Source organism: Galeopterus variegatus, unplaced genomic scaffold (assembly GCF_000696425.1).
Source record: "Galeopterus variegatus unplaced genomic scaffold, G_variegatus-3.0.2 Scaffold2353, whole genome shotgun sequence".
Taxonomy (NCBI): domain Eukaryota; kingdom Metazoa; phylum Chordata; class Mammalia; order Dermoptera; family Cynocephalidae; genus Galeopterus; species Galeopterus variegatus.
Window position 1 is genome coordinate 235,647 of NW_007728464.1, and position 13,056 is coordinate 248,702.

Here is a 13,056-nt window from a genome sequence, read left to right on the forward strand (position 1 = left end):
CGTTGCCGGACACGGAAAAAGGACAAAAAAAAAAAAAAAAAAAAAAAAAAAAAAAAATCCAGTACTTTTACCAAGTTTCATATATGTACATATTTATGATAAGATACTGATCTTGCCATGGGCAAAGAGATAGAAATGATACTCAGACCTCGTAAAGACTAAAACATCATACCTTATTTTGATTGCTGTGTTTGGAATTTATTTCATAAGCCTGGAAAAAGAATGGAGAAATTCTGTTATGAGTGATGCTTTCTGAATTAGGTTTTGATGGTTTTCTTTACTTGTTGCTCTGTTGGTTTAGAACAGGTAGACTATTCTGCAATCTGAATTAGTCCTTGAATTTGACATTTTCCATATGTATATACTTTTTTCCCTAACATATTTTAACTGAGTCAGATCACCTTCACTGTAGAGAAAAATCAAGGTGTCATTGGTTCTTTTGTTGTTCTGCCAAATTGGGTCACTTACTGTAACACCCACCTTTCACCACTAAGTCTCCTTGTTCTTTAACTCTTATTTTTATTATATGCTTGATTTAAAGTTATACAGCTGGCAATAATAATCACATACTTATGATTCAGAAAAGTATAATATCCTCTTGAAATCTTTATGATAAGTAATACTTGTTTCAAAATATTCAGTGGCAAATCTTGCTGAAGAATGATCTTGCAGAAATCTGATTATGAAGGAGAAAATCTAAAAAGGCAAAGCAAGCTTCAGTAGAGATAACACTGGGAATAGTAGTTACTTAAATAAAACCGAAAGAGAAGGTTGTACTCCTTTTCTTTCACTTCATTTTGGTTTTTTGTTTTCTGGATTTTTTAAAAATTTAAATAATTAGGTAGATATGGTATATCTCTTTCATTTGTGTATAATACAAAACTTTAACATAATGACAATTTATGTTTTCTTTGTGAATGTTAAATGGATCCTTTCCATAACATGTAATTATCTCTAAAAACCATTTGCAGTCTCTTTTATAGCAATATTGTGTTGACTTATAAAATACTATATATCATATAAAATGCCATTTCCCACGCTGTACTTTCATTTGGAGTTAATGTTTCAAATTCTAGAAGAAGCATCTAACACTTAAGTATAATTTGGTATCAGTGAAAGTGCTTACTAGTTTTTCTCACCAAGTGCTACTAATAAGACATACTGAACAAATTTTGTAGGTGATTTGAAGAGCTTCTAAATTCAAAATCTTACATGCAGTTCAGTGACAAGTACTATGAAAATACAGAATATATTGAAAAGATTACAAAGGAAAGATGTAGTGTTGAAAGATAAATTTAGAGCTTAAGTAATATGCCACACAGTACTAGTAGTAGGAGATTAATTCAGGCCAGTTCACAACTGACTTTTTTTTCCCACATACCTGAAAGCTTGCTTTATTTATAAAGAGTGGTTAAACTATCTGGAGAACCACTTCCTTGATTTTCCATAGAAGCAAATATGTTATGCTGGTAGACATTTATGTTCAGGAATGGCATAGACATTTGTGTTCAGAATGGGCATATTCTCTCCTCATTCAGGAAGTTGGTGGGGTTTCAGCATGTGAATATTGACTGTCTTCTCTCATTTTTTATTTACTACTTGTTTTTCTTCTTCTTCCACAGCAGTCAGTCAGTAAGGACAAGTCCCAGGATTTCAGACTGCGCACAGAACCTATGACACAGTAAGCAACGTCTCCTAAATAATTTGCAATGATAAATAGTTGAATTGTTTTTTTAAGGACAATTTTTCCATTTTCCTTTTTCATAACGTATGATCACACTATAAGTTAAATTTCAGATAATTGACTTTTTAAAGAGTTTAGCTAGTTTAAGGAGAACATTGTAATGGTTGGATTTTGAGAATGTATTTATTACAAAGTATAAGAAATAATATTAAATAAAATAGTCACACTAAACTTCAGAGGACCCATTTTGTCATTTATTTTTGTTTTAGTAACATTTTGAAATAACACTAACTGAAAACAAGTGAATGATGTGGTAAAAATAAAATCATGAAATGACTATTTTGAGGTATTAAAGAAAGAAAGCTATACCCAGAACATTATCATTGGATATTTTCTATAAAGGCCTAATGTTTATTGAATAATTTATTTTGAGGTATTTATTTTAAAAGATTTCTGGGAAGTTTTTATATTTTTATTTGGTACTTACTGTGTCAACTAATACACAGATAGAAAATCCCTCTTTACCTCAAAAAAAATTTACACCAAAAAACCCTCTCAAAATATTTCAATTTTTATCATTTCAGATTCTCTTTTGAACCTAATACTAATACTAAGCCTGAACTTCATATCCACACTACATCACTAACAAAATATGACATGAGTGTAACAGTCTTGAACAGCTTAGGTGTCGGTCGTGCACTCCGATCCCGCCACCACCCGAACATAGACGTATCTGTGCATCTTGCACACATGCACACATAGACAATCCCTGGAAAATATTTTTCCAAGTTAACCCTGCTATATGCTTTGACATTTTGAAGAATAATATGCCATTTCAAAATTTATGCTTCCATTTCAAAAATTCTGATTCAGATGACAGTAATTTACAGGAATTGTCAAATAAAACTGTGCAGTATTTCATAAGACAGTATTTCCTTTTACAGACAAACATAATTTTTTTTTTCTTTTTTTTCTTTTTGTCTTTTTTCGTGACCGGTAACGGGATCGCAACCCTCGGTGTCGCGCCCATACCGCACTCAACCAGTGAGCAGACCGGTCTCTATATGGGATCCGAACCCTCAGCGGGAGCACCGCCACACTCTCAAGCGCCGCACTCTACCGAGTGCACCACTGGGCCAGCCCCAGACAAACATAATTTTTAAATGGACTTTAAAAGGGTCACAGAATCATGATCTAGAAGATACCTTAGAAATTCTTTCTATAAATCCTCTCATTTATAGTTGAGAAAATTAAGGGGAAAGGCCTTGTGCACGTTTCACAGTGCACATTTATGTCAGCACTTGGACCAAGATCTTTGTCTCTTGATTCCCAGACTGCTGACTCTTTTTGTTTGTTTCTTTTTTAACTAAATTCAGTGTTCATGGACTCCTTGATAAGGTATCATTTTGTTTTAAGTTTTCTTTCTTTAGGGGATAAAATTTCTATTGATAATTATATAACTATATATAGCCCTATATAGCTTCAGAGCACATTCACTCAACTTTCTCATAACGTCCCTGGGACAGAGACAGACCAGTATTCTGAGCCCTGTTTTACAGAGAAACAAGATCTGAAAGGTTGTACCTTGTCTCAGGTCACTGAATGTGTGGTACATGGCAGACCCAGTACCAAAACACAGGTCCTCTGATTCCAGTCTCCTGTTCTTTCCATGCTTTCTCTCTGTGGTACAAACATACATCCCAGGTCTTTCAGGTTTTTGTTTTTATCTGCCAAATATGTTTCCAGTTCCAATCTCTGAACAATTAAAATTTTACATAATAAAGTCACTGACCCTAAGGATGTTATACTCAGTGACAGATTACACATATAAAATATAGACTGGAACAAGGACAGATTCTTTCAACAACCAAAAAAATGAGTATATTTAATACATTATGGGAATAATGCTCTCGATGTCTTTGAACATGTTTTATAAAAATGTTTAGAATTTTTTTACTTAATTTTATGTAAATGAAAGAGTGCCTTCTACATACACCTCAGTCTGACTACATTGGATACTTGTTTTCAGGTGATAGATACAGAGATCCACATCATGCCTCACAAACATTTCAGCTTCTAAAAGCTGTCATGATAGCTCAGGTTCTCTTTTTGAACATAGAGCACTTAAGAAGCTTTTGAAAATAAAAAAAAAATTTTTCATGAGAAGTACATGCATGAACTGAAGCAACACACTGTACCCCACAAATATGTACAAATAAATGTTAAAATTAAAACACCCCCCCACTTAAACTGTATACTTTAAATATGGACAATTTATTATATATCAAGTATATTTCACTAAAAGTGTGAATAAAAAAATTTTTTCATGAGAAGTTCACATACATATAACACAAAACCTGACCTCTTCTCACTAAGTCCATTGTTTTGACTCTTTTTCAAAGCACCATCAGGTCTTGCCTGGATAACTTCAATATTATCTTAACTGGTCTGTCTGATTCCACCCCTATCCATTAACGTCTATTATCTCAAATGTCAGAGTGATCCTGTTAAATTTTAAGTCACTCCCTATATTTAATGGCTCCCTATTTCACTTAGTGTAAAAGTCTTACAATGGCTTACAAGGTCTTGTTACTTTATCTGATCTCGTCCATGCTCTCCCAATTGCTTACTCTACTCCAGAAACATGAATTTCCTTCCTGTTTCTTGAGGATACCAGGTATGCTCCTGCCTCAGTGCCCTTTGCACTTGCCCTCCACATATTCACATTATTCATTTCTCTGCCTCCTTCCACTCTTCTCAGTGGGGCCTTTTAGGATGCTCTTATTTAAAACTGTAAACTTCACACCTCCCTCTCCTATTCCCTATCCATGCTTTATTTTTCTCTATAGCATAGCACACATGTGACACAGACATTTTACTTACTTTACATGTAAGTAAATAAAATGTTAGCTCCTTGTGGTAAGAATTTTTATCTGTTTACTGTTGGATGCCTAGTCCCTAGAATATGTAGAATATTGTGTGATGTGGTAGGTGCTCAGCAAATACACATTTAGCAAATGACTATGCACTGTGCCTGTCTTCCTTGCCAAACTGAGCACTCCTACAAGGTACACACTGTGTATCATTTGGTAACTGCATTTCAGTTAGTACCTAGCACAGCACCCAGTACAGATAGCAGATGACCAGCATTTTCCCCAGTGTATTGATGCTGACAAACAAACCACTGTTGCTCACCTTGAAAGGCTGCTCCTGATCTCTCCTCTTTTAGCAGTACCATCAAGGTCTAGAACAAGACCAACTCTTGATACAGACACATGATGCTTGCTCAACCTCAGGTAAAATGCTGGGCAAACACAGCAAGACATGTCTCTTTCCCCTACCTTCTAATCATCTGCTGCTCCCCAAACTCTCTCACTCTGCATTCTCTAGAGCCACCATCTCTATCCTGTTTTCTTCTCCCATTGCAAATCCCCAACCCACCAATTAGTCTCCTCCCAGTTCATCTCCTTGCTAGTTCCCCTCTCTTTAGTACTGTACAATCCTACACTCTGAAGTACCTGCTTCTTTCCTGCATCACATCCAAAAGCCCTACTTGTGTCAAAGCTCACTTTAAGCCTTACCTCCTCCTAGAAGCAGTCTCTAGCAACCTTACTTCCCCTGCCTTCTCATTCTCCTCTCTTCCTGGAATTAAAATTGGCATCACACTATTTAGCATCTAATTATATATAATGTATTGCCTTCTAAATGCTTCTCATTTCTATCTCCTCATCTTATCTATAATACTTATATATCTCTCAATGCATCTAGCTCGGTGCTGAGCACACTGTGGTGTCACATACACTACAATGAATGGATGTGATTTCAGAAATGGGGGGAGAGGGTGAGAAAATGGCTGAAAAATGGATAATCAAAGTAAGAACTCCGACGAAAATTTGCAAATAAGTATATTTTAGGGGAGGAAGGTAGATTGTAAGCTACCTCCTACCTCCTCATGAAGAGAAGAAGAAACGAAGAAGCTTGGAATAGATTATATAGATGAAAAAAATGTATAGTGGAGAAGTGATAGGATCCTTAGGATACTTGGAATTGACATTTACGGCTGAATTATGTTAAGAGATTTCATTCATTCATTTAGTTCACATTTGAGTGTTTATAAATAAAGGGCTTTAATATCATTGACCACCTGAATTAACTTCTCTCTGACCAAACGCGCTAATGAAGTAAAGCATTCTATGTTTTAAAAACTCCACAAAACTTAATATAGAACATTTTAGTAACTAGAGAACACTAATACTACTTATTAAGGATTATAACATATTTTTAGAAACTTCATTACGAACTTGGGAAGCAGATAATGACATCAGCAGTATGAGGTACAAAGAGTGAAAGTTTAAGACTTTTAAGAAAATGCCTTTGTTAAATTAACCTATAAAATTTTCTTCTTGATACTTTAAAAAGAAAGTGTAGCTTTACTAAAATGTCTATAAATTATTTATGTAGAAGTGATCGATATTTCTCAAAAAATGAATAAACAAGACAAGAAATTCAAGTGGAAAGTGGTAAGAGGCAGTCTGTGACATTTATATATTTTGGTCAACAAGCTAATAAGCAAATGTTGCAAACTGAAAGGTAGGGCTTTAAAAAAAAAACAAAAAAATTAGCTCCTATCCATTTACTGGGTACAACGAACTAATTCAGGTAAATTAAAGAAGAAATGACTTCTTTGTACATACTTAGCATGAGAAATTTCTTAACTCATCCTTACTTGTAAGAAATTATGAGAAAGCTCAAAGACTTTAAATGAACTTGAGCATTTAGGCATATGTGAACTTCTCATGAAAAAAATTTTTTTATTCACACTTTTAGTGAAATATACTTGATATATAATAAATTGTCCATATTTAAAGTATACAGTTTAAGTGGGGGGGTGTTTTAATTTTAACATTTATTTGTACATATTTGTGGGGTACAGTGTGTTGTTTCAGTTCATGCATGTACTGTACATTGATTCACTTAGGGTAGATAGTATAGCTTTGTACTTGTTAAATCCACCACTTTTGACATAGGTATATACCTGTGAACCATCACCACAATTAAGGTAATTAACATATCCATTCTACCCAAAAGATTTCTCATGGTCTTTTGTAATTTCTCCTTCCTACCTCCTCCCTTCCCTAACCCCCATCCCCTGACAATCACTGATCTGCTTTCTTACTTTCTAGAGTTTTAAATACCACAGTTTGTTTATTCATTTACCTGTTGATGGACCTTTGGACTGTTTCCAGTTTTGGCCTATTAAAAATAAAGCAAATATCAGCATTTATGTACAAGACTTCGTATAGACATATGCTTTCATTTTTCTTGGGTAAATACCTAGGAGTAGAATGACTGTATCATATAGTTGGTTTATGCTTAACTTTTTGAGAAAATGCCAAACTGTTTTTCAAATATGCTTTCCATATGATTGTACCACTTTATAGTCCTACCAGCATGTATGAGAGTTCCGTTTCCTCACAAATACTTGATCTGGTCAGTCTTTGTAATTTTAGCCATTCTAATATATGTAATACCTTATTGTGGTTTTAATTTACATATCCCTAACAATTAACGGTGTTGAGCATCCATTTATATGCTTATCTTCCGTGCATACATCTTCTTTGGTGAAGTGTCTGTTTAAATATTTTGCCCATTTTTATTAGGTTTTTTTGTTTTATTATTATTAAATTTTGAGAGTTCTTTATTATTCTAACTATGTTCTTTATCAGATATATGATTTGAAAATACTTCTCCCAATCTCTGGTTTGCCTTTTCATTCTCTTAAAAGTGGCTTTTGAAAATCAAACTGTTTATTTTGAAGAAATCCAATTTATCAAGTTTTTTCTTTTATTAATCATTGTTTAGTGTAGTATCTAAGAAATCTTTGCCACCCCAAGAATCATACTGGTTTTATCCTATGTTTTCTTGTAGACGTTTTTCTAATTTTAGGTTTTACATTTAAGTCTGTCATCTGTTTTGAGTTAGTTTTTTGTGTTGTGAGTTTTGGGTCAGAGTCCTTTTGTGTGTGTGTGCATTTGTATATCCAGTTGTTCTATCACAATTTGTTTGTTGAAAACCAGTCCTTTCTCAACTTTGGGGAAAGTCAGGTGTCATAGGTGTGTGAGTCTGTTTCTGGACTCTCTATTACTGATCTGTTTCTTTATCATAATGCCACTACCATGTTGTCTTTTATTTTTAATTGAAACATAATTGATTATATATATCTGTGGAGTACCACATTGAATATCAATACCTGTGTGCTGTATGTGATGCTCAAATCAAGATAATTAGTATATCCAACATTACACAATGTAATCTTTTTTTTAACTACCACATTATCTTAATTACTAGTTTTATAATATTTTGATCTGGTAGTATTAGTCCTCTAACTTTGTTCTTCTCAAAGTTGGTTTGGCTATTTAAGGTTCTTTGCATTTCCACATGAATTTTAGAATCAGCTTGTCAGTTTCTGCAGCAAAGACTGCTGGAATTTCAACTGCATTAAATCCATAGACTAGTTTGGGAAGAATTGACATGTTAACAGTATTCTGTCATCTGACTTATTAACATGATCTGTCTCTCTGTTTATTTACATCTTTAATTTCTCTCAGTACTATTTTTTTTTTCTTTTTGTCTTTTTTCGTGACCGGTAACGGGATCACAACCCTCGGTGTCACGCCCGTACCGCGACCGGCAATGGGATTGCAACCCTCGGTGTCGCGCCCGCACCGCGCTTAACCAGTGAGCGGACCGGTCTTTATATGGGATCCGAACCCTCAGCCGGAGCGCTGCCGCGCTCCCAAGTGCCGCGCTCTACCGAGTGCACCACCAGGCAGGCCCTCTCAGTACTATTTTTTATTTTTCAGTATATAGGTCTTGAACATATTTGGTTGATTTACTCATACGTATTTCATACGTAAATGATATTTTAAATTTTCAATTTACAATCATTGCTAGTTTATAGAAATACTGATTGTTGCATATTGATCTTGTATTTTGCCACCTTACTAAACTCACTTGTTAGTTTTAATAGGTGTTTAAGTAGATTCCATCAAGTTTGCTACATAGAGAATAATGCACATAAACACTTTTATTTCTTCCTTCTCAGTCTGGGTACCTTTTATTTCTTTGGAAAGCATTCAGGCTTTCACCATTAAGGATGATGATATTGTAAGTTTTTTTATAAATTCCCTTTATGAGGTAGTTTTCCTTCATTTCCTGGTTTGCTGAGAGTGTTTTTTTTTTTAATCAGGAATGGCTATTAGATTTTTTGTCAAATGCTTTTTCTGCATTTATTAAGTAAACATGTTATTTTTCTTTTTTAATTTGTTAATATGGTGAATTACATTGATTTTCAAATGTTAAACCAACCTTGCATTCCTGTGAAAAACCCTACTTAGTACTGATGTGTTATCCTTTTTATAAATTGTTGAATTTAATTTGCTAAAATTACATTTAGAATTGTTTGCATTCTGTTCATGAGCAATGTGAGTCTGTAGTTTTCTTGTAACATTTTAGTCTTGTTTTGGTAATGGGGTGTATAGTCCGTTTCTGTGGCTTATAACAAAATAACTGGAACTGGGTAATTTATAAGAAAACAAAATTATTGCTTACGGTTTCGGAGGCTGGGAAGTCCAAAACCCAGGGAACACAACTGGTGAAGGTCTTGGTGGTGGCAACAGTGATGGCAGAGTATCACATTTTTAAAATGCTGGTGAAGAGAGAGCGAGAATACAACCTCTTCGTTCACTCACCTTTTAAAGCCCTCAGTACCAGACCTCTGACCACCATTATTCATCCATTCACTATCGGGCAGTCCTACAATCTAATCACCTCTTCAAGGCCCCACCTTTCAATTACCACAATAGGATTTCCCACCCTCAACAATTATAGTGGGAATTAAGTTTTGAGGGAACACTTAATCCAAGGCATGGAACAATGCTGGTCTCATGGAATAAGTTGGGAAGAATTGCCAGCTCTTCAGTTTTCTGGAAGAGTTTGTGTAGATTTAGTTATACTTTTTCCTTTTGTAATTTCTATTTCTTTATTGATGTTATTTAGACATGACATGTTTTTCTTTAGTTCTTTGAACATATTTATAATTGTGGAGTTCAAGTCTGTATCTAATAAGTCCAGTGCTTGGGATTTCTTAGTAATAGTTTCCATTTATTGCTGGTGGGAATAGGTACTGTTTCTGGCTTTGGGTTATTTCCTCAGATATATGTATATATCAGTACTTTTGAATACTTGAAGGGGGAGACTTTTTGCAGATCATCACGTTCTCTCACTATGGAGTTCTCTCCTCTTTATCACTGTTTGTGAACTCTAGCCACCTTGCTTTCCCCAGACTTGGAGCTCTCACAAAGGGAGTCCATCAGGCTTCCTTTGGGTTTCACCTTCCTGTGTGTTGGTCTGAAAACATTCAAAGCAATGAGCTGGGATGTCATAGGGCTCATCTTGTTTATTGTCCATCTCTTAGGGATCCCTGTACTTCATTGCCTGTGATTCGGTATCTTGAAAATTGTTGTTTCATGTATTCTGTACAGTATTTTTTTTGGTTGTTTTAGATGAGAGGTGAATCTGGTCCCTGTTATTTCATCTTGGCTGTAAGCAAAAGTTCAGATGTTGTATGTATTTTCAGGGTAGTTTTTTGATAGATTGTGTATAGATTGTCAAATATAAAAGGGAGAAAGAATCTGTATAGTATAATCTTTCTACAGTGATCAGGTAAAGCCAAAGATGTAAGATACATTTAAGTCTTTAAGACCATACAGAGATGGGGTGAGCAAGAAAAGAAGGACCTAGAAGTTGGAAGGATAGCAGGAGGTAAGGCCCCAAAATGTGGAAGTGCATGAGATACCCTGAGGCCAGCAAGTGTTTATAGTTGGAACAGACATCAAGATCCAGGGCTTATGTGCCAGTGGCAATCCTGGTATCTTTAATTGGGGCCACTGTGCATGTGTGTATGTGTTTAATTGTATTAGTTGTCCAAATATAAAAAGGTTTCACATAAAAGAAATGCATGTTTCTGTCTTCTCCTAAAATAATCCAGAGTTCTTGAACAACTCCACATTCTCTCATGACATACTCATCAACTGGAGCTGAGACAGTGGACTACTCCTCTTGGATGGGTAATCCAGTTTGCCACAGTTCATTGTGTTATTACTTCTGTTGTGTTATTTTTGGCTTGCTTCCCTTGTTCACCTTATCACTCTAGCCTCCACAGACATTCTTTGCATTTTTACTTCAAAACTAGAACATGGGTTTCTTAGATACAAGGCTGAAAGACAGATTAAGATTGTGAATTATCAGAGCTTTTTCTCAGAACACAACCTTTCTTTGTTTCATCATTCTATTTCTTTCTAAATATACTTATGGGTTTTTTTTCCTCTTTGTAATTTCTGACCCTTTTGTTCTCAGTCATCTGACTTTATTTCACTTACAACACATCTCTGTATTAGTCTGTTCAGGTTGCCGTAACAGAATTCCATAGACTTGGTTGCTTAAACAACAGAAATCTATTTTAACACAGTCCTGGTGGCTAGAATCCAAGATCAGGGGGCCAGCTGGATTAGTTTCTGGTGAGGCCTCTCTTCCTGGCTTGCAGATGGCCGCCTTCTCACTGTGTCCCCACATGGCCTCTTTGTGCGAGCAGAGAGAGAAAGAAAGAGCACACACTTGTGCTCTGATGTCTCTTCCTCTTCTTCTAAGAATACTCATTTTATCAGATTGGAGCCCTAGTCTTATGGCTTCATTCATTATTTCCACAAAGGCCCCTATCTCCAAATACAGTCAGATTGGGAGTTGGGGCTTCAACATATGAATTTTGGGGAAATACAGTTTGGTCGATAAGAATTTCTATTCAGCCCTACTTCTTACCTGATTTTGAAATTCTTGTGTATTTTTCAAGCTCTATTTTGGTGTTTCCCACCATTCCTGTCATTCTAGAGAGAAGAAGCTGTTTTTTATTCTTCAGATTTCCTTTTTTTCATTGTTTTTGTATTTTCTTCCTCCTAATATAAATTACATTTCTACACGCTGACCCACAAAACGTTTGTTTTATATGTTTTTCTCTCCTATCCTCCTATTTATCTCCCTTTCTATTCTCACTGCCAGTTCTCTAGATCAAAGCCTCACCTGAGACATTACAGCAGCTTTCTTACTGACTCCTTGTTTCTGATCTTTCCCTCCTGTAGTTCTGAAATGGGCAAAGAAAAGAGCCGTGAGGACCGAGGACACCTAAAGGAAATGCAGGGGAAAAAGAGTGAGCAAACTGGCCGAAAAGTCACCCTGATAGAGGTAAGAAGAAAACCAGGAGAAAGTGGTATCATATAGTCAATAGGAAAAGATTGAGGAAGGCATGGTCAACAATGACAAATGCCAGAGAAGGGGACGTAAAATGAGAACTGACAAGTGCCCTTTGAGATTTGCAACCAAGAGGCCATTTGTGACCATGGAAAAAATAGTTTTGTGAAGAGTCCTGGAAGCATAAATCAGACTGTCTCCGTCCCAAAGGGAAAAGATCATCAGAATAGTCTCATCCTCCAAGACACTGCATTTTAAAGGAAAGGAAAAGCTGGGCATTAACTAGAGGAAAACACAGGATGTACAGATCTTTATAAAAAGAGGAGTGACAAGAATATTTACAAAACTGAGAGGAAAGAGGCACTTGAGAAGGAGCCATTCAAGGTATAGGAGCAGGAGCTAATCCCCAGGGGCATAAGAAAATCCACAGGATTAGAATTTAAAACAAGGAGGGTGGACTACTTTTTCCAGTGAGACAGGCCAGTGGGAAAATGTGTTTGACAGTGTTTTTTAGTAGGGGGTGGGTATAACAAGGGCAGGAAAGGACTTTCAGAGGGTCTTGTTTTCTCTGTTGAGTAGAAATGACATTTGTTGAAAGAGTGTGAGGGATGTTACACATCCCTATTCACATCCACATTTATGAATTTGTCAACTTTCTAGGAACTAGAGTAAAAATTTTCAGATTGTATTTGTAAAAAAAATAAAATCTAATTGTACAGAAAGCATGTAAATGAATAGTTATATATATAAAATCATGGGTTAAGGAATGAGTTTTTAACCTTGATGCCAGAGTCAGAAAACATTTTAAAACAGATTTTTTAGATTTGAGTAATAAAAAGAAAAAAACACCATAAAATTTTTAAATGACTAATAACCTGGGATGAGGAAGAATTTTGCATAAAGGATTAATAACCATAACATATAAAAAAGTTCTAAGAAATCAACAAGGAAAAGAAATATACCAGAAGAAAAATTGGCAAAAGATATGCACAGGATGTTTATAAAGGTAATTCTTTTTTTTTTTTTTTTTTTTTTTTTTTTTTTTTTTTTTTTTTTTTTTTTTTTTTTCC

General features: G+C 35.1%; 1 protein-coding gene across 1 annotated transcript in view; it reads left to right on the forward strand.

Moving 5' to 3' along the window:
- AHI1 (Abelson helper integration site 1) overlaps nucleotides 1-13,056 on the forward strand; it is a 188,800-nt gene that overhangs the window by 164,558 nt on the left and 11,186 nt on the right. Inside the window, exons 23-24 of the mRNA XM_008581425.1 lie at nucleotides 1,623-1,681; nucleotides 11,878-11,980. Coding sequence (XP_008579647.1) covers nucleotides 1,623-1,681; nucleotides 11,878-11,980 — 162 coding nt within the window. The remainder of the gene's footprint in view (nucleotides 1-1,622; nucleotides 1,682-11,877; nucleotides 11,981-13,056) is intronic.